Source organism: Cimex lectularius, unplaced genomic scaffold (genome assembly GCF_000648675.2).
Source record: "Cimex lectularius strain Harlan isolate CLEC.00 unplaced genomic scaffold, Clec_2.1 scaffold5, whole genome shotgun sequence".
NCBI lineage: Eukaryota > Metazoa > Arthropoda > Insecta > Hemiptera > Cimicidae > Cimex > Cimex lectularius.
In genome coordinates this window covers 469,638-497,607 of record NW_019392993.1, presented here as the reverse complement: position 1 = coordinate 497,607, position 27,970 = coordinate 469,638, and the positions used below count along the sequence as shown (strand labels likewise).

Below are 27,970 nucleotides of genomic sequence, written 5' to 3'. Positions count from 1 at the left end.
TAATAATTTAAATTAATTTTAATATTAATTTAACATAATTATATTTTATTGTAATTGTATACCTATTATACATATTGGTGCATAACAATTACCTGTTTTTAACATTTTTTTACAAAGAACTTATATCAAAACTGTTAGAATGTGGTTTGTTTTCAAAAAAATTGGGATTGAATTAATTATAAGTACATTGTGACTATATGCTGTGGTTAAGAATTTTAAGAGAAATCCTAATCCTTGAGAAAAATGTCATTCAGTTTTAACCATTTTTAAATATAAACTAACATTGCGCAAAAACTTGTTGTGCCAAGGTTTTAAGAAAATACACTAACAGGCAAAAAAGTTCACCCACTTGTAATATAACTTGATTTGTATATATGTATATATATTAATCAAAGTTTCACGTTTTTTAACGTTTAATAATTGAGTCTGTATGTTAAGAAGTTTTAAAAAAGTAAATTGCTGAGGAAAATGAAAAATTAAAAAAAAAGAAAAGATAAAAGTTTTTAATATTTCAATATCACGTATTTCTCCTCTTGCCGTAATTACATCTCGAAGACGCCTCGGCATACTTTCTACCAGTCTGGAAATTTTTCATTGAAGAGGTTAGGATTCACGAAGAGTCCTTTAAAGATCGTGGAGTGTATCAGGAAGTGATGGACGTCCTCTTATTCGTCTTTTTAGGTTCTCCCAAAAATGTTCGTTGGGATTTCAAGTCTGCAAAACGGGCTGGCCAGGAGACCCTGATGCTGTGAGATGCTGTGTATCGTGCATTAGAATAGCATTGTCGCTGATTTCATCGAGGATAGGCAACGCGTGATGTTCCAAAATTTCATCCACATAGCGATTTTAAATCTACACTCATCTCAGTACGGCCACGACCTTTGAGCGGAACGCATCGTGTTTTGTAGAGAGCCGCGGCTACTTGTTGTTTTTCTACAGATTCGTAAATCAATTTACTCTATATTCATTTATTATTGTTGTTTTTTTTCCAATTTTTGGGCAGTGCCAGTCCTTTTAGTTTTCTTTTTGTACTGTTTTTTGTGGACATCGGTTTTGTTGAATATTAATATTATTAATTTTGTTAATAAACTTTGTAGGCAATCCCGGTCGACGGCTGTCGACCAGAGGGAATGTCGGCCTTGAGCGGGGGCAAGATTCCAGTCCCTTCGGGACTGGGATTCGATAGTCCAGACAGAATGGAAGACTATGTTAGTCCCACACCTAGGTCAGATTTTTCTGAATCGGGCCACGATAAGAATGCACTAAGTTTGAACATTGAACATTCTGACAAACAAGAAAATCTTTTTTCGACTTTTGATAAGGGTCCTTATCACGTATATTTGGAGGCCAAACAAATTAACGACCAAGCACGCGGTCTATCAGGATTGCACGCTATGACACTGGGAAAATTAATCTATGAGAATCACCCAAAAATTCGACAGGAAGTGATCGCCATAGATAAATCGGGTCGGAACAGAATCAGGGTCATTCTAAAGACATACCAAGCGGCAAACCTATTAGTTAAGTCTGAATATTTCAAAAACAATAATTTTAGGGCGTATATTCCGTCATTTCTGACCGTTAGAGAGGGTATAATAAGAGGAGTAGATACTGATTTCAGCGAGACGGAATTTTTGCAGACAATAAAAACAGATAATCAAAATGCAAACATTTTACGAGTTAAAAGATTTAAACGAAAATTAGACAGACAAAAACCCGCTACGGAAGCTGGCAATTTAGTAAACACGGGTACGGTTTTAGTATCGTTCAGGGGTCAAACTCTGCCCGAATCTGTAACGATTCACTATGTAAAATGTAAGGTTGAACCGTATATTAAAAATGTTGTCTTATGTTTTAAATGCCTGCGCTATGGGCACGTAAAAGAACATTGCAAAGGGATGTTGCGTTGTGCTCACTGTCCAGGCAGTCATGAGAAAAAAGATTGTCCCCAAGTTGAAATCGCTGTGAAATGTCTGCATTGCAAGGGCCCTCATTCGGTGTTTTCACAAAAAGAATGCCCCGAATACGAAAAGCAAAAAAACAGTGATGGCAGTAGATAATGTTTCCTATAAGGACGCCATTCAGCTGTTAGGGAAAAAATCCTATGCGAAAGTTACCGCAGTCCCGTCCCTTAGAGATAACTCCGTATTCCCGGAACTAACCACCACATCGGTGTCCGCCCACAAAATTCAAAATAATACTTCTTGTAAGAGAAGATTGACCTCCCCACCTGGAGAAGACATGGCTACAAAAAAGGCTGTACAGCCCTCTAACTCCAACACCAAAAGACATCTCAGGAGGACTAATCCCCCATAACCCATATCGTCCAAAAGGGAATGATGTTGAGAGAAGTTCAAACTTTGCTCTCATTTGTGAATCTGTCTTTCGGGTAATTAACTTAATTAAAGACTCGCAAAAAGAGGATATTTTTTCGTCCACAAACTTAAAAAGTATAATACAAAATAGCGTAATGAGCCTACCCGTTTTCCAAACTTGATAAATAATCTTTAAAAAGGACATAACAAATACATGTACGTAAATGTAGTGTATCTATGTATGTACATGTCCGTGATAATGCATATATGTTTGTTTGTGTATATATATATATATATATATATGTGTGTGTGTGTGTGTGTATGTATATGTGTGTGGATGTATGTATGTATATGTATATATGGATGCGTATGCGAGTATATGTGGGTATGGATATATGCATGCGTTTGTGTGTATATGTATATATATATGGATGGATATGTGGGTATGTGTACACATGTGTATGTGTATGTGTGTGTATGCATGTATGTGTGTGTGTATGGATATGCATGTTTATGTATGTGTATATGTATGTGTATGTGTGTGTATATATATGTATGTTTTCCCAAATGTAAAATAACGAAGCGTATTAAAATTAAATATTCGCCAGATGGACTTACAGACTCGATTTTGTACCCTTTCACACTTCAAAGCCTTTATGATCAATTCCGACACCATTAATTTAAAATGTTTGCAATGGAATTCACACTCGATTAAGACCAAAAAAGGAAGCCTAGAGGTATTAATGCATGCAAAGCAGATTTTTGGCCTTTTTGTCAGAGACGTGGCTATCCCCTTCCTCATTTTGTAAATTCAAAGGATATCACTTTCTTAGGAAAGATAGAAGCGATGGCTATGGTGGTGTGGGTATCTTGATTAAAAGGGAAATACAGTTTGTGGACTATAATCGCACAGGCAGCAAGCTTCATCAGTTCGCAATCAGTATCCGAATTATACGTAGTAATGCGGCTCCCCTCACAGTGGTCTCTGTTTATGTGACCCCTTCGGAAAACATACCGTTGAGTGAGTGGAACAAATTTTTCAAAAGTCTACCCAAACCTTTCTTGGTCGCTGGTGATTTTAATATTCATCATATTGCATTTGGGTCGGACTGGACTGACAAAAAAGTTGAAAACTTTCTAGAAGCGATCGAACATAATGGCGTGATATTTGCCAATGACGGATCCCCCACAAGGATAGGGTCTCCAAAGTCAAAAAAGAATTCACCCGTGGACATAACTTTGGTGTCACCTGATATCTTTCCTGTCGTAGGATGGGAGGTGCTTGAAGACCCTATGGGTTCTGATCACCTACCAATCTATTTCTCCTTTTTTCGAGACACAATCCGATGCTGTCCCATTAAGTCTCATGGTAAATGGAACACGGACAAGGCAAACTGGGGAGAATATGGTGACCAGTGGGAGAAACAGCTCAAAAAGCTCAACAAAGGCACACTCTTGAATTACGAACAATTCGTGGATATTATGTCCAAAATCAGTACGAAAACCATACCTTTTAAAAAATCAGAATACAAACACTCCAAAAGTTCATGCAAGACCTGGTGGAATTCTGATTGCGACGCTATAATAAAAAGACGGAAAAAAGCATATAAAGACTATAGGGCAAATCCCTCCTTCGACAACTATGAAGCCTTAAAGGATATCCAGAAAGAGTCTAACAGCGTCATTAGAAACGCCAAATTCTCTTCATGGAAAAAATTCTGCTTACCCTTAAATAAAAATACTCCAATTAAGACAATCTGGAATAAGCTTAAAGCAATAAAGAATGTGCTTGTCTGCACCCACACACCTGTGGTTTACGGTCAATGGACGACAGATCTTATAGATAGTTTGTGTCATCCTGGACCCATCAATCGTCTCCCATTTGAACGTAAAGACCCAGGTCGAAACACTAGTTTGGTGGAGCAATTCACAATAAATGAGTTAGAAGCAGCATTAAGAAACAGGAACAATACAGCCCCAGGATTCGATTTAATTCAATATTCTATGATTTATAGATTACCTAAATCTGCCCGCACAGTCCTTCTAGGCATATTCAATGAATCGTGGTTAAAGAAAACCATACCTAATGCGTGGAAAGACACAATGGTCATATTGATTAAAAAGGAGGGTAAGCCCCAAGACAATTATAAATCCTATCGCCCCATTTCTTTGATGTCGTGTATGTTAAAGTCCTACGAAAGAATGATCAAAGCTCGTCTTGAATGGTGGTTGGAAAGAAATTTTCTTCTACCAGAGACGCAGTTTGGTTCCAGAAGGAACAGGTCAGTTACAGACGCACAATTATATTTTATTAGTGACGTTTACATGAGCTTGTCAGTGAATGAAAGCGTCCTAGCTCTCTTCTTGGACGTAGGCGGAGCATATGATAACGTGGATTTGTTCGAGTTAGGCAGAAGGCTTAAAGAGATAGACCTCCCAGAAGACTTTGTACAAAATATAATGGCAGTGATCTCAGACAGATCAATCACCATAAATGTAAATGGAGCACTAAAAGGTCCATTCAAATCCTTCAAAAGAATCCCACAGGGAGGAATCCTCAGCCCCCTGTTGTACGCAGTATAAGTTGCGGACTTACCAGGTATTGTTCCTCCCAACATCCGGATAGTTCAGTATGCAGACGACATTTATTTGCATGCAAGAGGGAAAAACATTCTGGAATAAGTTAGCCGAGTTCATTCCCGAATTTAAGAAATGGCTAGATATCAAAGGCCTGGACATCTCACAGGAAAAATCGTACTTATGCCCATTCACGCGAAAGCGAGAGCACAGTTAAAACAGGCGGGTACAGTTTTCCAGTTAAGTCGTCAGCTAAGTTTCTAGGTCTTAACTTTGACTCCAAATTAAACTGGTCAGGCCAAATTCAGTCAATCCTGGCAAAGGGGGAAAAGCTGTTCAATATTCTCCGTTGTTTCACAAGCTATCAATGGGGGGCTGATCCATACACAGGCCTTCTATTTTTTAGATCATCTATCAGATCAATGATAGATTTTGGAGCAGTGTTTTACGGACAAGCGGCAGATACCCACATAAATAAGATCCAAACTTTCATTAATAAATGTTTGAGACGAATACTGGGTTGCCTTCAAAGCTCTCCCCGTATAGCTATATACGCCGAGGCGGCCGAGCCTCCCCTTAAGATTCGTATTAAGAAACTCGCCATTAATAGGATAATAACTTTACATAGAACAGATAGCGCAATTCTTCCAAAGATATCTTCACTGGCCGAGTTAGTTCTAACCACAAACTACTGGCTCCACAAAAAAGCCCCACCAATTGTCTCAGCATTTGTAGATACCGTACCTGAAATATATTCTATCCACAAAAGTAAAATAGACCGGTCCCATCAGCATTTGTCTCCCCCACTTGCTTATATCTAGATGACTACTCCATGGTACCAGGCTGGATAGCCAATAAAATGTTTCGAGCAGACCTTAGAGCGAATTTGGCCAATTATTACTTGCTTTTTACTGATGGCTCGAAAGTAGACGGAAAGGTCGGATTCGCCATATACGACCCAGTACGCGATACAAACGAAGGGTACTCTCTCCCAGGGTGGGCTTCGATATTCTCCGCGGAATCGATGGGGGTACTCAAGGCCCTAGAATACACCCAGTATAAGCTTCAGAACGTAACCCAAATCGCAATACTAACTGACTCCAGGAGCGTGGTTTCGCATTTGGAGAATATAAACACGTATTCCAAATGCGATCACGTTACAATGGAAATTTTATTGAGATACAGAGACTTGGTTAGTGACGGTAAATCAGTCACCCTGTGCTGGATTAAAGGACACTCGGGCATCCGAGAAAATGAAATTGTGGATAGGTTCGCGAAGGAAGCCGTAGTAAACGGCTCTTTCTTCGATTACAAAATGACCAAGTGCGATGCCAAAAGGGCATTAAATAGAGTGTGGCTACGCGATTGGCAACTGCTACATGACGGCTCCCAGGGAGGGCAATTGAACAGGCTAAGGTTTCCCATGGTGCCTAAGAAGCCGTGGTTTCAAGGGTGTACGGGTTCGAGGCGTTTTTTCTCCACGATGGTGCGAATACGTACAAATCACGGGTTATGGGGCGCACATAGATTCAGAATAGGAGTGAGAGACAGTCCAAATTGCGCGACTTGTGATAAACCAGAAGACCTCAATCACTTGATTATGGAATGCCCGGAACACGAGGAGAGGAGAAAAATTTTCCTGGAGAGGATCTATTCCTTGCAGTGTGTAGCAAAACCATTCAGTTTGGAGTCCCTAATTTCAGAAGGTAGAGACACTGTTTACATGCTTCTATATCAATTCACCAAGGGGGGTAAAATAGATATTTGAACAGTCAACGCTCCGGGGGGCGGGGTCTTGGGGACCTCAGTGCTTTGAGGCTTACAGCAGACCAATTGTCTAAAGACATTCTCGAGCAAATGCGAGTCCTGCAACTATGTGTGTCCTGGTCAATTCTGGTCCTCTTACGGGGCGAAAAGCCATCAGTCCATACTGATTTAATCTTCTTCGAGCAGTGCGTTCAGAAATTTGGACACCACGAACTTCCTGGTGCTGATGAATCGCTTGAAAAACAGTAAGGTGCAGGTTTAGCAAAATTCTCAACATCACAAAACGTCATCCTGTGGTTCTGTTACTCTAGGGCGTCCAGGGGTATTACGTCTAGGGGTAGGACCAACTTCTAGAAAAAGTCTAACGGCGTCTTGCAGTGTTTCTTAATGAATTCCGATTGTCAATAGCCGCATACCTGATGGAACGTCCATCATCAATAAGTGCGCTACACCACGCGCAACATCCTGAGCACTATGTGGCATTTTTAAGTTTAAAAATTGAATTAAGAAAACAAAGTTGAAAACTGAACCGTTTATTTCTTCAGAATTCAAAAAGAGATTGAATAAACATTTTATATTCCGTAAAAAGTAAACATTAAAAAATCCTTTATCCTTTTTTTGGATTAAGCATTAAGTATGTTTACTTCTAATGAATATTCCCAATTTAAAACATAGTATAAACAAATATTTATTGTAAAAACAATGAGACAAATTAAGGACATAATTTTCTTTTATCGAGAAAATAAATAAAAAAATCAATTGGGTGGAATTTTTGCCTGTCAGCTTATACTGAACCAAGTAATAAGATTTAAGAAAGACATTAAGAAAAGATAAGAGATTAAAATATATGTAAAATATGACATTAATTGGTCTATCTTTAATTTTATTTTACAATTAATATAAACTGACTAAACGTAAGAATTTGTTTGTTCATAATTAAAAATTTATAATTTGAAAATAAATTGACTAAAGTAAATCAAAGCTCGGATCGGATGGACATAGCGCACGAAATTTAAACCAAGTCCAAGCAAAATTATCCCAAATCTTCTTCTTATTAGGGATTAAACACTCTTGGTACCAGAGTGAAACGAGACGCAGTGACAGAAATCACAAATCAGTAAAGACAAACAACGTGAGGCAGAACAACGTGAGAGTCTTATTTCTTCAAGCTCAGCATAAAGGAGGAGTTCATAAAAGGATTCACCGGAAAAGGAGGATTTAACAGAAATGGCGGCCATTCCAACCAGAGAAGGTTCATAATAATGTACTCCTGAATAGGCCGTGTGACGCGCAGAGAGATTTTCATGAAAGGCAATGTGCTTCCATGCGGATGGTGGGAGGACTTGAGGATTTCAACCACTCTGTGGGAAAAGAATGGTTTTAGTTGATAAGGTGTCGGTTGTGAAGCAAGCACAATTCGATGAAGCTAAACATATTTCCAACTAGGATAGGGTTTTTTTACCAAGCTTGAAAGAAGCAGCGAGTCGAAGTACTGCTGCGTAACCTCTTTCCGATAGCAAGATTCCGATCTCTGACACAAAGCTCTACCAAAATTGAGATTGGTTTGTCATAAACAACATATTACGTAGCCAACTCGAACACTCCATCCTGACCACGCAAGGGGATGATGCATAAACAAAGATTTGAGGATGATAACCACTTTAAAAAATAACCAGAAATTACGAAGTTTTATTAAAATTAGACCTCGACGATCAATGCTGTCAAAAAAGCAATCAACATAAAATCCGTTTATGCTTTAAAATTCTCAGACTTATTAGATTCGACAAAACAAATAAATTGTCTCTAGTTGAGAAACATTTTCTAAACCACATTTGGTTTTCACTTAGTAAACCGTTAACTAAAAGGCTTTCATCCTGTTAAGCAATAAACCATAAAATATCTAGATCATACTATTTTTTTCCAACTTTATGTAAGTTACTATGTAATAATAATTTTTACAATTCGAAAAAATCTTATTGATATATTTCCTCCATTTTTATAAAGATTATAGTTGTTAATTTATTTCTGATGCTTAATTTTCTGGTTCTGGAAAATCAGTTAAGTATAAGCTCTAGAAACAAATTAACAACTCCAATTAAATAATTAATCTTTTTATGTAAGCTTTTGGCTGAAATGAAAAAGCTAGTATCACGAGCGGGATTCGAACCCACGACCTTAGGCTAAATACGCCGCTGCTCTACCACTTGAGCTATCGTGATTTCGATCCACTCGGACACCAACTCCCAGTCTCAACCTACAACCTTTCGAAATGTCCCTCCTTTTTTCTGTTTCTATTTTTTAGCTCAAGATTTATGTAATGAACCAAATGTCGATTACAGTTGGCGTCTCTCTGCTAGTGCCCAACTTGGAGCTGGTCATGTCAATCATAGGCACATTGTCCCAGTGCACCCTCGGAACGATCGTGCCCTGCGTCATACACTTTCTCACTTTTCACAAGCAGCCTCATCACTTCGGCTACGTGACCGCCTTCGCCAAGGACCTCATTGTATCAGTTTTCAGTGTTTTCATACTCTTCTATTCGCTCACCTCAGCGATCAACGGGGCACTCAAAGGAACTTAAAGGGTCCGACCTCGCTCTGCTGGCCAAAGAAGTCGGTTTGGACCTAGTTTGGATCTCTAAATGTACATTATCGAATTCCTGTGTAGTTTTCTTACAATTCATCCTTATTTTTAAACCAAATTTACTCCACAAAGGTGATTTTTTAAATATCTATGTTTAAATAGTCCTTGTTTTATTGGCTGCATTCCACATCACAATTTACTTCAAGCAAGTTTCTATATATTTCATCCAACTGAAGAAAATTGTAATTATTTTAGAATTAGTATTATTTTGTTTTATTTATTAATTTCCTCATTTATTCTTTCATTTAATTGTTCTCGTGTTCCTTATTTTCTAGCACTCTTTAATCCCCCTTTCTTTTTCTTTTCCTTGCTTGTCATTTTCTGTTTATTTTCTTTCACGATTATTTAAAAATGTTTTAAAAAAACGATTTTCAACGTTCTTTGTATCATTTAAATCGCACAAAATTTTGGATTTTTAGACATTCTCTTTTCTGTGATGCTTTTGTAAAATATCTGGCATTTTGATAGATGAGGCTGTTTCTTTTAACGAACTACGACGTAAATAGAATAATTACTAGCATATCAAAATCAGATTAAATAATCTATTATTATTAAATATTTCATTCATATCACTACTAGATTGTATCTAAATTCATTTCAGCAATATTCGCAATATTTTTATCATTTATATTATAAATTTGAAATTACCTTGAAAAATATTTATTATTTTAGTTGTATTAAATTATATTATTTTATTTAATTACGTTTCATAGTTAGTGTCACTAGGGAGTAAACTTGTAAAATAAGACTGTTTTGGAAAGTTTATCATTATTATACCAACCATTCTGTTTATTAGGAAGGGGATATCAGGAAAATAAATAAATTTAAATTTTATTTTATTATTATTATTTTTTTTATTCATCCTGAAACTCACTGAAATGAATTACTCTGGAGTAAACCTCTGGTGGTTCGTGAATATTCTTAAATAAACTGTGAGCATGGTATTTTTTCAAAAGACTTCGCCATGCGATCGGTTCAGCAAGGCTATCCAATACCACAGGTAAGAATTATTCATGTATGTGTGTTTCCTAGTGACCTGCTGTTTCATAATTTGTTGAAGTCGTGAGGAGCGGTCAAGAATGAGGTAGTTTAGAAAAACGCCCTTTTTCTGTGTGTTTTTTTGGATATTTCGACCTTTATTCGAGTCATCTTCAGGGCCTTGATAAATTACAAAACTTATTTTGATTGCAAAAAATGCAATTTAAGATGTAAATATAAATTTTGGATCAAATATTTTATACTCACATAAAGTGTGGCGCTATTCTTGCGGTGTTATATTGGTTTTATGTGAAACTTTCACACTTCAATAGCACCACAATTTATGTGCGTATGAATTTTTATATTTACTTCTTAAATTGTATTTTTTCCGATCAACATACATTTTGTAATTTACCCGGACCCTGAAGATGACCCGAATAAAGGTCGAAACGCAGCAAAACAATGGAAAAGGTGTTTTTCTAAAATAACTCATTCTTGATCACTACTCACACATCCAACAAATTATTAAACAACCGATCACTAAGAAACATACACGCTTTTGATAGTGTTGACCATTCCATTCTACTATATAAATTAGAAAAATTCGGCATACATGGTAACTTATTACGTTGATTTGAATCCTATTTAGAAGGTGGAATGCTTAAAGCAAAATTAAAATCTGTATTGTCGCATAGTTTTCTAGCAATCTCTGGAGTTCCTCAAGGGTCGCACATAGGACCTTTTCTGTTTAAAATCTATATAAACGATATCTCTGATTCTCTTCTTCCGTTATGACCTTACTTTTTGCAGATGATTTAAAAATATTCCTAAAAATTAATTCTGTTTCTGACTGTTTACAACTTCAACGTGCCTTAGTAAAAGTTAATAATCGGTGTTCAACTAACAATATTCTTTTAAATTTTGACAAATGTTCAGTTATGGCTTTGCATAAACTTCAACAAATTATTCATAAAGTTCGTCATTTTGGACATTTTGGTCACCCACAGGTTTTTGGCTTCTCGGCTCAATACCAATACAAATCATATTCGAAGACAGAATAAAAAACATATTAAATAAATATTTATAAAAGTTCAAAATTATCTTTTCGCTGAACCCACTTCCGGTACGTAAAGTATTGATAGTTTCCAGTCAGACCTTATTTGGTGTTTTACTAATAAATGATTTTAAAACGACAATGTTGACATCACTGCGAAAACATTCCAAGAAGTGTTCAATCTACGCATAATTACGTCGAATTAACCCATAACATTGCTATCCGCATTTTAAACTTTTATAGTCCTCAATAACTTTCATCGTCATTCATAGAGGTGACAGTATCAATTGACATGAAATAAGAATCAAGATTGATAAATTGATTTCAAGGATGTGTTAGTGTCAATTTATAAATTAGTGTAGTTAGTAAATTAGTGTTTTAAAATAATCCAAAAGAAAAACGTGAAAAATTAGGTACCATTGAATTTTAATCGGTGTTAATTAGTTAATATTCTCTGTTAATAGATTAAACAATAGATTTGAATCGGTAACGCAACTTTATACTCAATAGACATTCAAAAGAACAACTATCTATCAATTAATTAAATAACGTCGATTTTTACATTCTGAATTGTTGAAGGTCCATGTCTGTGGCCAAAATGGACTGTGGCCAACGGATTGGAATTTATTTTAGTTCAGTATTTCCAAGTTGGCCGGCCGGTAGAGTTCGAGTTTCCAGGGTTCGGTCATCAGGGGTAAGTAATTGGCAGTTCGTGTCATAGATTTTACTGACGTTAATGACATTAATCGCATTTTTAAAAAAAAGTGGAGAAATAAAGTTCGAGTGGAACAAATTTTCTTCAATTTGTTTAAATTACGACGTGTTTACAAGTACTCGCTGTAATTTGTCTCTTAAACTTCGTGTAGATATTTATTAGACGTACATCTGTTTCAAAAAATGTTTAGCATTGATCCTGGCGTTTATTTCTTCATTTTCATTCAAAATTGAATACAATTTTCTTCGCTTAATTATTGTAAATTGTTATCGGTATAATAACAATTCGCCAATTCAGAATTTTATATATTTTTTTTAACATCTTAACATTTTATTACGTTAAGTTTTTGTCTATATACCAAAATAGTTATAAAAGATGGGGCCCAACTGTCAAAGCAATGAATAATAGGTTAGATAAAAATACAGACCACACGTCAATTAACATCAACTGAAATAGACGTTCTAACGAAACGCCATCTATGGAGCTCTTCTTAGGACATGAAAACATTATTATGTAAGTACATAAATTTCAGGAATTATTAAATTACTTGTGAAAACACTAAAAAATCAATAATTTTTTCCGCTTAATAACAAACACGTATTTCATGTGATCATGTTAAATGCATTTGACTAGACTTAAAACAGTTTGAACATTTTCATAAGGGGTTTAATAATTAAAAATTACCTACAATCTGTTTGAACAGGCGGCCTATTTGAAATTTTTCAATTTTAGAAAATGTATCAGATATTTTTAAATTGTTCCAGAAAACTAATGCATTAAACATTCTTAGAAACATAGACAATAAATCGCTTTTTTCTAAAAGCTCAGTTTAAAAAAAAAATCAATAAACATGCCTACATCATCTATGCTTTTGGGTAAAAAGTTGAAACAGAACTATATTTATAGTGGTAATAAAAAAATTAAATATATAACATCGATCAAAACAGAAAGTTAAAAACAACATTCAATTCAATTGTAAAGTAATTAAGTTAACGAATAAGATAACAAATAATTTGTGGAGGAAGTGTATTGAAGTAAACAGAAAATGTGTCATATATTAGTTTAAAATTCGTACAATTAAAAAGTTTCATTTCAATTTTTTTTCAAATGGTTTTAATAATTAATTTAAAGGGCGTTTACCGGCTAACGACATTTTGCTCCCTCACTGATCTATTATTAACTTAGCAGTCTGTAGTCGTATTATTAACTTTTTAAAATTATTTCCTTGTCCCATCTGGGCATTATAAAATACACGCTTTGAATAGTTTTTCTATTTAATTTGTAATTATTTTTCGCGGGCACGTGGCAAGGATTTCTCATACCTACGTACAAATAGTATATATGTATGTTCATTAAATACACTACACGTAAAAAATTCCACCCGATTTATATTTTTTATTTTCTACATAAAAGAAAATTTTACCTTTAATTTGTCTAATTGTTTTTATCAATGAATATTTGTTTATGCTTTGTTTTAAATTGGGAATATCAATTAGAGGTAAACATACTAATTATTAATCCAAAACAAGAATAAAGGATTTTTCAATGTTTGCGTTTTACGGAATTTAAAAAGGGTTTCAATCTCATTTGAATTCTGAAGCAATAAACTGTTCAATTTGCATCTTTGTTTTCTTAATTTCAATTTTTAAACTTAAAAATGCCCCTTAGTTGCGCGTGGTGTGGCACTTATTGATGATTGATGTTCAATCAGGTATGCGGCTATTGCCATCGAGTTCGCTATGAAACGCTATGAGACGCCTTGGACGTTTTCGAGAAACTGGGTCCTCCCAGAAAAGGCCCGGTTCTGGATGCCCTGGGGTAACAGAACCACAGACTGAAAATTCTGCGAAACCGGCACGTTACAGTTGTACAAGCGATTCATCAGCTCCAGGAAGTTCGAGGTGTCCAAATTTCTGAACCCACTGCTCGAAGAAGATTAAATCAGTATGGACGGATTGCTTTTCGCCACGTAACAGGACCAGAATTGACCATAACACCCATAGTTGCAGGACTCGCATTTGCTCGAGAACACAGCCATTTGTCTTTAGACAATTGGTCTGCTGTAAGTTTTACAGATGAGTGTAGATTTAAACTCGCTATGTGGATGAAATTTTGGAAATCACACGTTGCCTATCCTCGATGAAATCAGCGACAGTGCTATTCTAATGCACGATACACAGCATAATATCATGGTCTCCTGGCCAGCCCGTTCTCCAGACTTGAAACCCCAACGAACATTTTTGGGAGAACCTCAAAAGACTAATAAGAGGACGTCCATCACTTCCTGATACACTCCACATTCTTCAAAGGACTCTTCGTGAAGAATGGGTTAACCACCAGCAAAGAGACATTTCCAGACTGGCAGAAAGTATGCCGAGGCTTCTTCCAGAAAAAATTAAGTCAAGAGGAGGAAATAAGTAATATTAAATGATAATTAAAAATCTGAAATAAAATTAAAACAAATTTTATCTGTCCGTCTTTTTTTTCCTTAGCAATTTATATTTTTTTTACTTTTTTAGACAAAGGCTCAATTATTAAATTTTAAAAAACGTGAAACTTTAATTAATATATAAGAATATAAAAATCAAGTTATATTACAAGTAGGTGGAATGTTTTGCCTGTCAGTGTAGAAACCTTTTCTTCTTTATAACTTTGAATTGTATTCATTAGTTTGCGTCGTTTGCCAAAAATCCATTCTTTAATTATACTCGTCGAATTCTTACTTTGTCTTTCTACGTATAATTAGCCGTTTATTGAGATTGTCTAATTTTAAAATATATAAAAAATTGAATTTCTTTTTCAATAATGTGTTTAGGAAGGGATTGCTTAACTCCCCTTGTAATATCGAGTATTCTGGGAAAATGAATGTAACATCTATGTTTGTGATGATGTATGATTATGTATTGTATGTTTTGTACCTATTCTGTAGTTGACAACGAGAAGTACAAATGAGAAGCTAGCATTTTAGGGTATTGGCTTAGTTGTCATATAAAAGCAAAGTAACAAATCGAGTCGCTGAAATGGCTTCAGGCTGAAAAATACTGAAAGACCGAAAAAAAAAGTTTTAAAAAACGCAGAGGACCGGCGATGACTTCAGCGGATTTTTGGCCCCTAAGTTTCCCCCATTATTATTTTATAAATTTTTTTTAAACAAATAAATTGAATACTTTACAGACTGTTAAATAGAAAAGTGTTAATGTACATAAATAGAGGGTAAAAAGAATATTAAATGGAGTACGTTTCCTGAAATTTGCTCTTCTCAAGGTTTGGAAATAGTAGTTTAGAATCACCACAGTAAGTTTTCAACTTTGAAAAAAAAATTTCAAAGTTCTCGCTACTAAATCGCTTATTTCACCAACATTTACAAGTTTAGTATTGATCACATTTTATTGGAAATTTAACCTTGTTTTCAATGGTCTCGACGGATTTGTACATAACCTTTTAGTTTTGGCGTAATCATTCCATACAGCACGCTTTCGATTAAATGCTGATGTCTGGAAGGTACCAGGAAGCTACAAGTTAAAACGGCAATAAATTCTAAATCGATTGTTGAGGGGATTCTAATAAAAACTAAAGAATGCCTTTTGCGATCAATGAATGGCATAAATTCATGAATGGTGGAAATATTTTCTCCAATGCTTTATGATTTTGTCGATCACTCATCACTCTGATTTTTCAAAATTTTAGTACGAATATTTGAATTTGTAAGATTCAGTTAATACCTAATTCCCTTTTCAGTAGATTAGTATAGAATAATAGATTAGTATATAAATTAATACTTTAATCAATAAATTATTGTTTATTGCCGTTTAACGAAAAAAATTGGTTTTCATTATTACATTTTTACACACGCGTACAAATATTTAAGTTGAGAACTTATGGTTATATTTTATATTTACAAAGTGCAAAAACACAATCAACTTTTGGTAGATAAACCAATTTTACTTTTGAAAATTTAGATACCAAATTTGTAACTATCTTGGGGATGACCTTATAAACAATAACTGTGCAAAACTGCTTTCTTTCTTTCACCTTTAAAGGCAGTTTTTAATTTATTTGTTTTGCATAATGAAAGTCGTTACATCTTCTTCTTACTAAAACAGAGGACATTTTTTTTTTTAATTTTAATAATGGGATTTTGTAAATACGAAACTTTCGATTTTCGTTTGTGAATATGTCGTGTTGGGCCCATTGCTCTAGTTTCTAAACTCGCTCATAATGATGTTTGGTATGCCTTTAATTATTCTGTCCTCGCCGCTTTTATTAAATCGAACCGTTCACTCTTTTTGAAACGTTCAACAACTGACAACTATGATATATCTTTAAAAAACGATCAATCGTTAAGAATCAAATTGAATACGAGAGTTCAGCCATTATTCCCCTCAGCCGAGATCAATTTTAAATTCGAATACTGTAAGCAAAGCGTGGATTTTGTAGGGCATTTATTGAAAATAACAATACAAAGTAAATTAATGACAAGAAAACGACAACAGAGTTCCCCAAACAAAATGAGTCTGAATTTTTTCCAAATATAACCTATGGTACAACCTCAAATCTTGTAATCACACAAAATAAAGTCGGAATAAAAAAACATTTGCAGATAAAAAGACAAACAAAGATCAGATACAAATATTTTATCCAACGAGGATAGGCAGATCAAAAAAAAATCATTTCTTATCTCAACAAAGTAATTAACTACGATATACAAGATTGGTGGATAGTATGAGGAATGCGGCTACCTCGACCTGACTAGATCTATTGTGGTCCCCTGTTATTTTATAACTCAATGACCAGCATCAGGTTGTTAATCACCTTCTTAGCCTTGTCAGCGGCTCCTTAGTGAAGGATCTTGCTTGTGCTTATCCTGTCCTAGTTGCAAGAATCTGCACCTACATAGATCTTCACAAAAACATAAAATGTGTACTGCGGTCTCCTCCTCTTTCTGCCAATATCTTCTGTTGGGTTTCTTCTGTCTGTACTCCTATCCGGTGATGTGCTTTTTTTAAGTGGCAATGTCAGTCAATCCAACCAGAATCCTAGTTCGGTTGCGGTTACTTTATATATTCCTTTGTAAGCTTTGCGGATGGTCCTTCTATGAATATCTTCGCGTGACTCAAGCCTGTGGTATTGTTACACTAGATTTTGGGATCATTAAGAGTCCACATTGAGATGTATCCTCTTTTGTTGCAAGATACTTGGCTCAGTAAGGTTCAAGACTAGGAGAGTCCATTTTGGCTCCCTCTTTGGCCAGCATGTCAAATTTTTCTACTCAAATGCCTCTACGCCCCAATGCCCAGGAACCCATGCCAGGGTCAGGTCATTAGTGGCGCTGACTTCCGCCAGGGTCCAAATATTCTTTGCCTTTACCTCGCATCAGGCTAAGACCTTTAGTGCTGCCTGATTGTTAGAGAAATTGGCTATCTTTTGGGAATGTATTCCTAGCCTTTTTATTTCCCTGGCGTATTGTTAAATCGCTATGATTTCATACTGGAAAACTGTAGCGCATTAAACTAGGTTTACCGTCAGTTCGGTCTTTGGATTAATCTCGAAGACTCCAGCCCCCATGTCCTTGTACCAGTAGGCATTTTCCTTTTGCGGTGTTCCATTAGCCCATTTTTCCCGTTGTGGTGTCAGTACCTGGTACGTTTTAATAGAATTGTATTTTGGAGTAGTGGTATTGATTGGTAGATCTAATATGGCAACTGCCTCTATCTCCTCCCTCAATTTCCGTTGATTATTTACATGGATGGCCTTTCCTTGCAGATGGTTGTCCATTTATGACCCTGCGGGCTGCTGTCTGGCTTCTCCTTAAATATGAAATGGTGCGAGGTTTAACAACACCTCCAGAGCCGCGGTTGACGTAGTGCTCATGTCTCCAGTGACACTGAGACAAGCTTGTCTTTGGATACCACTCAATAGCCTGATTGTTTTAGCCTGCAGAATCTTGGTCCACCACACCACTGATCCATATGTCAACATCGGTCTTAAGTCGCCATATATAGCCGTAGGGTCTTTTTGGGGTTTAATCTCCAGAGCCTTCTGCACCTACCCTAGGCAATTTTGTCTCTCTGAGTGGTTTTAGTTAAATGTTGATTCCATGTAAGTTGCTGGTCTAGTGTGATACCTAGATATTAGGCCTCCTTGGAAAATAAGATCGGGGACCCTTTCAGACTTTGAGTTTTAATCTTCCTATTGTCTTCTTTCATGTGAATGGAATCATTATGGGTTTGTTGTTGTTACTGTTGTTGTTGTTAATAGATAAATCTCACTTTTGCACCACCTGTCAACCAGGATGAGGTCTCATTGTTTTCGATCCATCACGATGTCTTCAGGGCGGCCAACTTTAAGCCAATAAGCAAACTTTACTACTATGACAAGGTATCCGCCTAGACAGTAGAATCCTGTTCCAGGGTTTGTAGGAGTTCATCTAGCAGCGTCGTCCACAGAAGGGGTGAGAGAACCATCCCCTGACTTTCCTAGCACGGATGGTCGCACCGCCCAAGGTGGATGTTATCATCATGTTCATTAAACCCTCTTCCATTCAATGGCACATATTTTCCGAAACTCCCTTGTTTTTGATTGCTCCATGTAAAGAGGTTGTGATGGTTAAAAGCTCTCTCTATATCCATAAAAAAGTGTAGCAGCTATCACCTTAGCTGAGAATAGAATTCTATGTGTGTATTAAATACCTCTCTTATCATTGAAATGCATTGAGTTCACTTATATCTCTCTTTTGCTGATAGTTCTCTACTCTACTTTCCACTTTTTTAACAAAATAAAGTCGTTTTTTCGAGAATATAATAGGTCCCCCCATCTTATGATGGAAGTATATTCTGGGTGTGCTAGGCTAGATGCGAAAACCTTTAAATCTCTAAACATAAAAGTATCGTTTTGCGTCCCCATGGTACACAAGTAGAATTTTACAAAAATTCCCCAAACAATATTCTCGAAGTTTTTTTTTCACTTTTATATATGATTTTAGAATCGTACGCATCTTTTGGCGAATCGATAATTGTAAAGATGTGATAAAAATAAAAAAACTGTCAAAGTAAAAGGTATATCGTGGATAGATTTAGTTCTCACTTTCACAGTAGTTTTTCTGTGCTGTAATATTTTAAATAATAAATCTGTTTTTAATTTTATAACATTACTTTCTTCTTTGCCCTTGCGTGCTTATTTATTAAATTTGCCAGCGAACTAACAGCAGAAAAATCATTCATGCGCGTGATTCACAAACTTATAAAGGAATTTCAAGAAAAATAGGTAGTGAAGAAAAAATTTCAGAGTTTAAATATCAGAAATGCTGTAATAGTTTATTTTATGTTATTTATGCTAGTTGCCATTGGTGTGCTGGATTAGACTTCGGTTCTCAAGTTCGTCAGGTTAGCGGTCATTGGTTCGAATCCCGACGTTGCCGAAAACTGTTCTTTTATGATTATAATCTAGTATAAATGATGTCCTACTCTCCCATCGATCAACTAATACCGTTCATGTTCCTGCGATGTGTTTCTGTTTGCCTGTTAACACTTTTTTTCGCTTTTGTTGACAAATTCGTTCTTTCGAGTGGGGTGGAAGAGAAAATTTGAGCAGAGGAAGAGAATGGATGTCGTCCCCACCACCTTCGACTTTCCGGCTGCTCCCGGATACGACACAAATTGAGGAGATTAACTCGGGCCAGACCTCAGTCGGAGAGGATAGGATCCAGTCGATCATACGATCATAGTCGTCGACACAAGTTCTATCCGTGTTTCACCCTGATCTAGTATTGTGAGTAAATCAGAAATATCTCGTTAGAAGGCGAACACCGGTTGTCAATAAATTGTGTTCTGTAAAATAATTAACAATGTTAAACGAAAAGTTTAAATCTTAAGTATATTTATTAACTATATTTTGCTTATTTATTACATTGTCGTTATGTCTTATTAGAAGTTGAACTTAATTCCATTGTGTTCTTAAACAACTAACATAAACAATTTTTGTAAAGTCCTCGTTCTTTCAACGCGAAAATTGCCGTAAATTGAATTGTGAATTAACCTTCTATTTCCGTCCAAAATCGAAAGAATATTATTGAACATTAGCATCCTCGTGGGAAAACATTTTGACAGCTTATTTATGACTTAAGATTAAATAATAAAATAATTTAGCCAGTATCAATGATCAATTAATTCTGTTCTTCTGCAGCAATCACAATTGAGCTCATTTTTAAACAATATTTTTATTTGTCAACATATTCCAAGGGTCAGATACATTTGTGGTATGTCGAAACGGATCTACATTGCTGTCAAGAAAAATTTTAATTTTAAATTCAAAAAGTTTCTAGGCAAACCAGAAAAAAGTATCATCTGAAGAATATTGGTAAGTTATCTCAGCAATGCATTCTTCCTTTTATTTTACCCTGTATTCAAATAAATATTTTCGATCATGAATATTTTTCATTTTCATTTTTCAATTTTGTAATTTCAATTCTATAAGACGTAAAACAATTAAAATATGACAATCCCTTTTTTCATATTTGTAACATTACAATAAATTAAGGAGCATGAATATTTTTCATCTTAATTTTCAAAGCTATTTCAATTCTGTAAGACGTAAAACAATAAAATGTGACAATCCCTTCTTTTATATTTGTAAGATTAAAACAAATTAAGGTATAAAACATCAAAAAACAATTTGAACAATATGTCGATTTTTACTGAAAGTTTTGATAAGGATATAATTACATTACATATTGGAAAAAAACCACATGGGAATTGATAATAATTAGGGTTGGTTAAGGTTTATTTTATACACTCATTATTACTTGTTATCCAATTGAAAGCAGTTGTAAAATATTGATAATAAATTTTTTTTTAATTGAGGCTGCGTTCTGAGAATGTAGATATCAAAAACTATGATAAACCTCACGACTTCCTTTTTAAAATGAGCTCTTCCTTTTTCCTTAAATAATTAGGTTGGCCTAGATTTTAAATTACAATGGTATTAAGTAGGTAGAAAAACATTCTGGGCGAATTATATAATCCAAAGACTATTAATAATTATAATCTTTACATCAAAACAAATAAACAAAATAGTAGATAGTCAAAATCATAGTCACCGGGATCGTCGTAAATATAGTTCTTGAGTATATTATGTTAATTATTAACGTTTACGGGGGAAATGTGCTTATCCGTTTTTATTGCAACGAAGCTTAAGCGAAATTTGTCCGGTTGGGCCTTTTGAAAATTTGGATCCCGCACCCTGGGTTGAGGTGTTGTTCGAGCCGAGGGGTCGACGCCAGTGATGGAAAACAACTACGACCTCTTTATCGATCTAAAAGAATCGATGATCCCGAAATACCCTCATTCGGATTTAGAGGGGATTTAAAGCATGCCTCGGCCAAAAGAAATAAACTTTTACTGTTCTAACAGACATTTTTCGGGTCGTTGCCATGTCATGTATCAGATATAATATTATAAAAGATAAAATCATGAAGCTTAATTCAATAAAAAAAATCTTTAGGTTTGAATATTTAAAAAATTTTCTAGACCATTAAATCAGGCAGCAGGGTAAAGTTTCTCCCGGACAGCCGACGCCCAATTTGCATTGATTAACAACGTCCCTCAATTGCCCGACATAGCGATACTGTCGTGCACATTAACACGAGCATAAATATCTTCAAGAGAAAAATGATCTTTGACGAAAATGGTATAAGCTTCCGAGCAAGAAGTATTACCATTATTAACCAATTTCCTCTTGGACATGTCAACGACTTAAATTTTCATGGTTAAAATTATTTTTACAAAGCAAGCTAATAAGTCTGGGTTCTTCTGGTTTGTTAATCAAGAAAAATTGAGTCATAAGTGCACAATAACCCTTAAATATATAATTTCAAAACATTTCAATTTCAGATTTAGAGCCGTTTAAGTTTTAACTTTAATAGCCAATTTAAAGTTTTGTTTTTACGAGATATTAAAATTTAACTTTTTCACCAAAATAATATGGTTAAAAAATGGACTTTTTCAACAAAACTAATATTTTTTTACCGTAAAATAAAAGTATATTCAAAAGCCTATTATGCTCCAATATAATTAGTCATTGGTCACTTGCTCTATCACACGATACGGTTAAACTCTTGCGCCGCACTGTCGCACTTTTCAAAATTGTAGCATCGGCCAAATATTCCAATAAATAAGATTACAAAGTTTTCAATCCCACGTTTCTGCCCTTTTTTACGTAAACAGTAATACACTTCACAGAGATTCTCACATGCCTACAGTTTTTTCATCCATCAAAATGTATTACAGACGTTTTCATAGTAAATTACAAAATCGAACTAACACATAAATACGATTACTCCATTCCCCACAATTACTACATAAAGTCTGAAAAGAATATGGATAAGAGACCTCTTAAATGACTACATCATTTCATCATCATTCCAAAATTCAGAGCGGCTGCCAATGGGCAGCTTTCTTTATAACGCACGTAATGCCACAAACATAAATTATCCAATCTGCTGGCAGTATATAACACATGAAAAGTTGTAGATACAAACAAATGAAATTTTTAAAAAAAATTTAACAGAATAAGATATTTGAATTATACTTTCAATATTAGAAAAGATTGTCACTAGTTTCCACCATTTCAGAGGATTGCTGGAAAATGAGTTCATGTTGAACCTCTGTTCTTGTTCATCTTGCTCGTGATGTTTAGTTGGCAACTAATAGTGACTTTCGACACTCCCTGGAATATACGCGAGTACTTATGGCCGATTGTTTTTTCAACAATTTGCTGTAAAATTTTAAAATTTCCTCCTGTGTCCTGCGAGATGATAAACCAATTGATTGGTTGTTATTTTTCAACCCGGTCTACCTGTGCTCGCTGATTGTTGATGGATCCGGACGCGTTTCGTCACTTCGCCATCTTCAATATTTTGACGATATATGTTTCTTTTAATTGCTGTGAACCCCTTCAACATCCCTGAGCCCTTCTTCATTTCGTAGGATGTATCTGCAATGTCCCATTCATTGTTCAAACCAACCGCCGGCCGTGTGACCACTTTCCTTTCCTTGTTAATAAATTTTGATTTGGTACGATATTTTTTCCTACAGAATTAATTGAACTAACCCTTTACTGAGACAGTCAAATATTAATAGATATGCTTAGTGTTCCGTAGGAGCATATTAATTATTTAATTAATTAATTACGCACAATTTTTTCGAAATGAAAAATTTGTGTCACAGGCGGGATTCGAACCCACGACCTTCGTCTAAATACGCCGCTGCTCTACGACTTCATCTACCGTGACTTCGATCGCCCATGCCACAAACTTCTCACTTAGACTCCCCATTTATTCCAATTAATTATTGGTAGATTCTAAAGAGGATTAACATATTTAACGTTCTTGCAATTGGTTCATTTAATAAAATGGTTATTTTTTTATTACTAGCGTATTTTATCGATCAAACTTTACATTAGCAATTAACAATTTTAAAAAGAATGAGTAAAGAATGAGTAAATAGGCATTTATCACCTGACTGGATTACAAATCAATTAAGAAAAAAAACAAGTCTATTTCTTCTCGACGCGGACGACACCGCAATCTTATCAACACACTCCAATCCTATCCTAGCAACAGAAGCACTCCAACAACACCTGAACCTTATTACCAACTGGTGCAATCTGTGGCGGATCAGGTTAAACGAACAAAAAAGCCAACACGTTACATTTACGCTCAAACGACAAACCTGTCCACCAGTGCACATTTACAACAAAATAATACCACCATCGAACCAAGTCCGCTACCTTGGGCTTTACTTAGATAGTAGACTTACTTGGAACCCACATACACGATTAAAACGGCAAGAATTTAACAAAAGATATGGACTACTCATACACCTTCTTGTACCAAAATCAAAACTAAGCATACATAACAAACTAACCGCTTACAAAACACTCATCAGACCTATTTGGACCTACCGAGTCGAGCTGTGCGGCTCGGCCAAATCATCCAATATCCAACGAATTCAGTCTTTTCAATCTAAAGTTCTCCGTCGTATCCTCAATGCTCCCTTCTACGTCACAAATCAAACGATCCATAAAGATCTTAAAATCCCTTTCTTGAAAGATCTTATCCATATACGCTTCTTCACTTTTCACTCTAAACTCTCCCTCCATCCTAACTCACTAGCCCTAACTCTTTCCTCAACATCTCACCCTTACAATCCTCCACGCCGTTTAAAACGACGATGGCCTCGTGACCTTCTATCTAACCCACCAAATTAACTTTTACTCCCCCCCCCCAATTAAATAAAAGTTGGTTTCTCTCCCCACTGCCTCCTGGTCTGACAGGTCTGTCAGATTAGTTTATAACTAACTATTTGCTCAATGTATATTATGTACAAATAGCAATAAATAAAATAAATATCTTAAAAAAAAAAAATGTCTTCTCGATGTTTCCGATCTGGCTTTTACTCGATGGCCTCCTTGTTGCCTTTTGACCTTTTCTTCATGGAAGGAGATTTCATTGTCCAATGCACCCTTCAAATTTTCCAATTGCTGTTTTTACTGTTTGTAAAAATACTTTTCCTCATGGCAACCTCTTTTTTTACCAAAAGATCCTCCTGTGCTACGGATAGCACCACCTCTTCCCCCTCCTTTGCCTGCCCAGGATCCAGTTTGCTCATAAAATGCAGATCCCTCAGAGAGGAAATGCTTTCCAAAAGCTTTCCAGCTTTTCTGGGCGGATGATATTACAAAAGAAATAGTTGGAAAGGAGAAAAGGCGCACTTCAATCCGACAGGGCCACTTAGTTTCGATTTAGAACTATTTTCGTAATACATATGAAGAATTAATGAAGTCTCAATTGTTTTCCGTCTCTTGAGGATCTTTCTACATCTTTCGTCATTGTATTTTTTTAAAGTGTTTGTCAACTACCATAGATTAAAGGACATTCATTTAAGTAAACGTGAAACGGATCATACCAATTTAATAATAAATTTAGAGTCGCTATCTTTAAATTTTTCAGCCAGGCGTAAAATTATTTATCTGTGCTGATTTATTTCACACCCGAAGTTATGTAGTATTGTAAGAAATCCAAGTCAAAAACTTGTAATATTATTCCACAGATTCCATTGATGAATACTTTCAAAAAGCAACCTTTTGGCTATTGCCATTGGAGTTCCCTACGAAACACTGCGAGACGCCGTCAGACGTTTTCGAAAAACTGGGTCCTACCATGGAAGGCCCGGTTCTGCATGCCCTAGGGTAAAAGAACCACAAGACTTTGAGAATTTTGCAAAACCGGCACCTTACAATTGTTTAAACGATTCAGCAGCACCAGGAAGTTCGTGGTGTCCAAATTTCTGAACGCACTGCTCAAAGAAGATTAAATCAGTATGGACTGATGGCTTTTTGCCCCGTAAGAGGACCAGAATTGACCAGGACACGCATAGCAGCACGACTCGCATTTGCTCGAGAATACAGCCATTGGTCTTTAAACGATTGGCCTGCTGTAATTTGTACAGATGACGATAGATTTGCTCTACGATTTTCCGGTTTTGCGTGAAAGAGTGTAAAGAAGGCGATATGAAAGGTACAAAGCTTGTAATTTTAACCAGAGCCTACCTTTTCAACGTAGCTCGGTGATAGTGTGGGCGGGAATTTCAATAGAGAGTCGCACAGAGTTGGTTTTTATTCGTGGAGGGTCTTTGACGACCACTCGCTGTGTGGATGAAATTTTGGAACATCATGCGTTGCCTACCCTCGATGAAATCAGCGACAAACCTATTCCAATGCACGGTATTGCCCGTTCACATGTTGCTCGCATAGTACAAACGAACCTTCATCATCATAACCTCATGGTCTTAGCCTGGCCAGTTCGTTCTCCAGACTTGAATCCGATCGAATTTTTATGGGATAACCTCAAAAGACGAATAATAGGACGTCCATCACTTCCTGATATACTCCACGATCTTGAAAGGACTCTTCGTGAAGAATGGGCTAACCTCTGCAATGAAAAATTTCCAGACTGGTAGAAAGTATGCCGAGGCGTCTTCGAGGTGTAATTACGACAAGTGGAGAAAAACGCGATATTGAAATATTAAAAACTTTTATCTGTCCTTTTTTTTCCTCGACAATTTACTTTTTTTTAACTTTTTTACATACAGACTCAATTATTCGATTAATATATTAACATATATACAAATCAAGTTATATTACAAAGGAAACTGTAGTGGCCACTTGTAGCTACCACAAGTCACCGCTAGATGCCACTACGACTTATGGAATGTTCTCGCCCTCCACACTGCAGCCAATCAGAGTAGACTACTTCCTATATAAGCAGGGGCACTGCCTCTTTGCAGCAGACTCTTCAACCCGACGAGGTCTCACACATCACTAATACACGACTCCAGGAGACTCGTCAACCCGACGAGGTCTCACACATCACTAATACACGACTCCAGGAGACTCGTCAACCCGACGACAACAAGTATTCGATGCATCAGCCTGATCTCGCCTTCTAACAGCCGACTTGGCTATAAACGCCAAACGCTGCTCTCGGCTAATCGCTGCATCTCAGAACCTTCGGCCTCTGTGGAGTCAGCCGACTCACGGCCCCCGGACCTCAGCCAACGGTACTCTCACGGTCACAGACCATCAACCAACGGCGCCATGCATCGGTCGCGGCCTCGATTCGTCGGCCCTCCTACTCCACTACACAACACCGGCCCTTTTCAGGGCCACAAAACTCCCAGTCACTAAAGAAACGAATGAACTTTTATTCCAAATTCTTTTTCATTTTGCTGTGATGAGAACGAACCTAAGACTCACTGACGATGTGGAATGACCGCAACCCACCTGGCCAAAAGTTGTAATAGGCGGACCGTGATAATCGTAGATGCTATATAAATTAAACATGTTTTAATAAATTTTTCCTGAAGAAAAACGTGTTTTTATTTTCGACTTTGTTGGTGTCTTACTAACAAGTCAAACTGGTAACATGGTTCACATGAAAGAATTTTGGTCTATTACAAGGATTTTTCATCATAGATGGCGCGTAAACGCCCATTGTGGTTTCAGACTTACATTTTTCAAGATTTTTCGTTTTTGGTCGTGATATTTTCTTATATAAAAACTGGGTTCAAATATCTAATAAACAATACCAGTCGCTTCCAACAAATGGACTGTACATGTAGATAATCCAAAAGGCCGAGCTGCTTTTATATCGAGCAGTCCGTGGCGCAAGCGCTTTTCACCGAGACCCGTTCGTTAGCTGACAATTCAAGGGAGAAGATGGATGTGGACAGAGTGTGGATCTGAAGAGGCGAGTATACTTTCTACACAAATTCGTCTTCTTTATTTCCTTGCTTCAGAGCGTTTTGCCAGTTTGTTCTATGTGCCTATTTTCACAAAGGGACGATCTGTAGTACAATATGTCGAAGAGAAACTGTCAATGCCTGGAAGAATGAGTAGAGATATTATTTTAAATCATTCCATCAATTCAATCATCTTCCTCACTACCTCCCTGTGTGTGTTGTGTGTGTGTGTGTGAGTGTGTGTGTGTGTGTGTGTGTGTGTGTGTGTGTGTGTTGTGTGTGTGTGTGTGTGTGTGTGAATGTTTCAATAACTGATTTATTTTTGCATGCTCTACATTATAATGTTACAGGCAATTAGCAATACACATTTATGCTTTTAGATCTATATAATCAAATCACACTTTGAATCTCAACAATGAAATTATAAGTAATTTGAAATATAAAATAAATAACTTGTAATTTACAATAAAGTTTTTCTAAATGAATAGTTTATGAAATCGATGAAAATTGTACTCTATTGACTGTGGTTCATTATAGCAATTTTATCGGGAGGCCAACGAACGAGTAATATAAATGGAGCTCTTTCTCTAATAAAGAGTGTACACTAAAACAGGATATGAGCTCA

At 36.0% G+C, this 27,970-nt stretch overlaps 2 protein-coding genes and 1 long non-coding RNA gene across 8 annotated transcripts in view; 2 read left to right on the top strand and 1 right to left on the bottom strand.

Moving 5' to 3' along the window:
- LOC106663517 (proton-coupled amino acid transporter-like protein CG1139) overlaps positions 1–9,961 on the top strand; it is a 31,318-nt gene extending 21,357 nt beyond the window's left edge. For all 3 annotated transcript variants that reach the window (XM_014388399.2, XM_014388401.2, XM_024229665.1), the window contains one exon: positions 8,999–9,961. In XM_014388399.2, coding sequence (XP_014243885.1) covers positions 8,999–9,240 — 242 coding nt within the window. In that variant the 3' untranslated portion in view covers positions 9,241–9,961. The remainder of the gene's footprint in view (positions 1–8,998) is intronic.
- A 2,005-nt stretch (positions 9,962–11,966) lies between these two features.
- LOC106663448 (proton-coupled amino acid transporter-like protein CG1139) overlaps positions 11,967–27,970 on the top strand; it is a 19,785-nt gene continuing 3,781 nt past the window's right edge. The window contains exon 1 of one of the 4 annotated variants that reach the window (XM_014388287.2): positions 11,967–12,028. The gene's annotated coding sequence lies outside the window, so the exon portion shown is untranslated. Of the gene's footprint in view, positions 12,029–19,727; positions 19,817–26,224; positions 27,354–27,970 lie in introns of those variants that run through there. The other 3 variants (XM_014388288.2, XM_014388286.2, XM_014388289.2) reach the window with 3 other exon arrangements.
- LOC112127972 overlaps positions 19,336–27,970 on the bottom strand; it is a 15,403-nt gene continuing 6,768 nt past the window's right edge. Inside the window, exon 2 of the long non-coding RNA XR_002910806.1 lies at positions 19,336–19,875. This is a non-coding gene — a long non-coding RNA (uncharacterized LOC112127972). The remainder of the gene's footprint in view (positions 19,876–27,970) is intronic.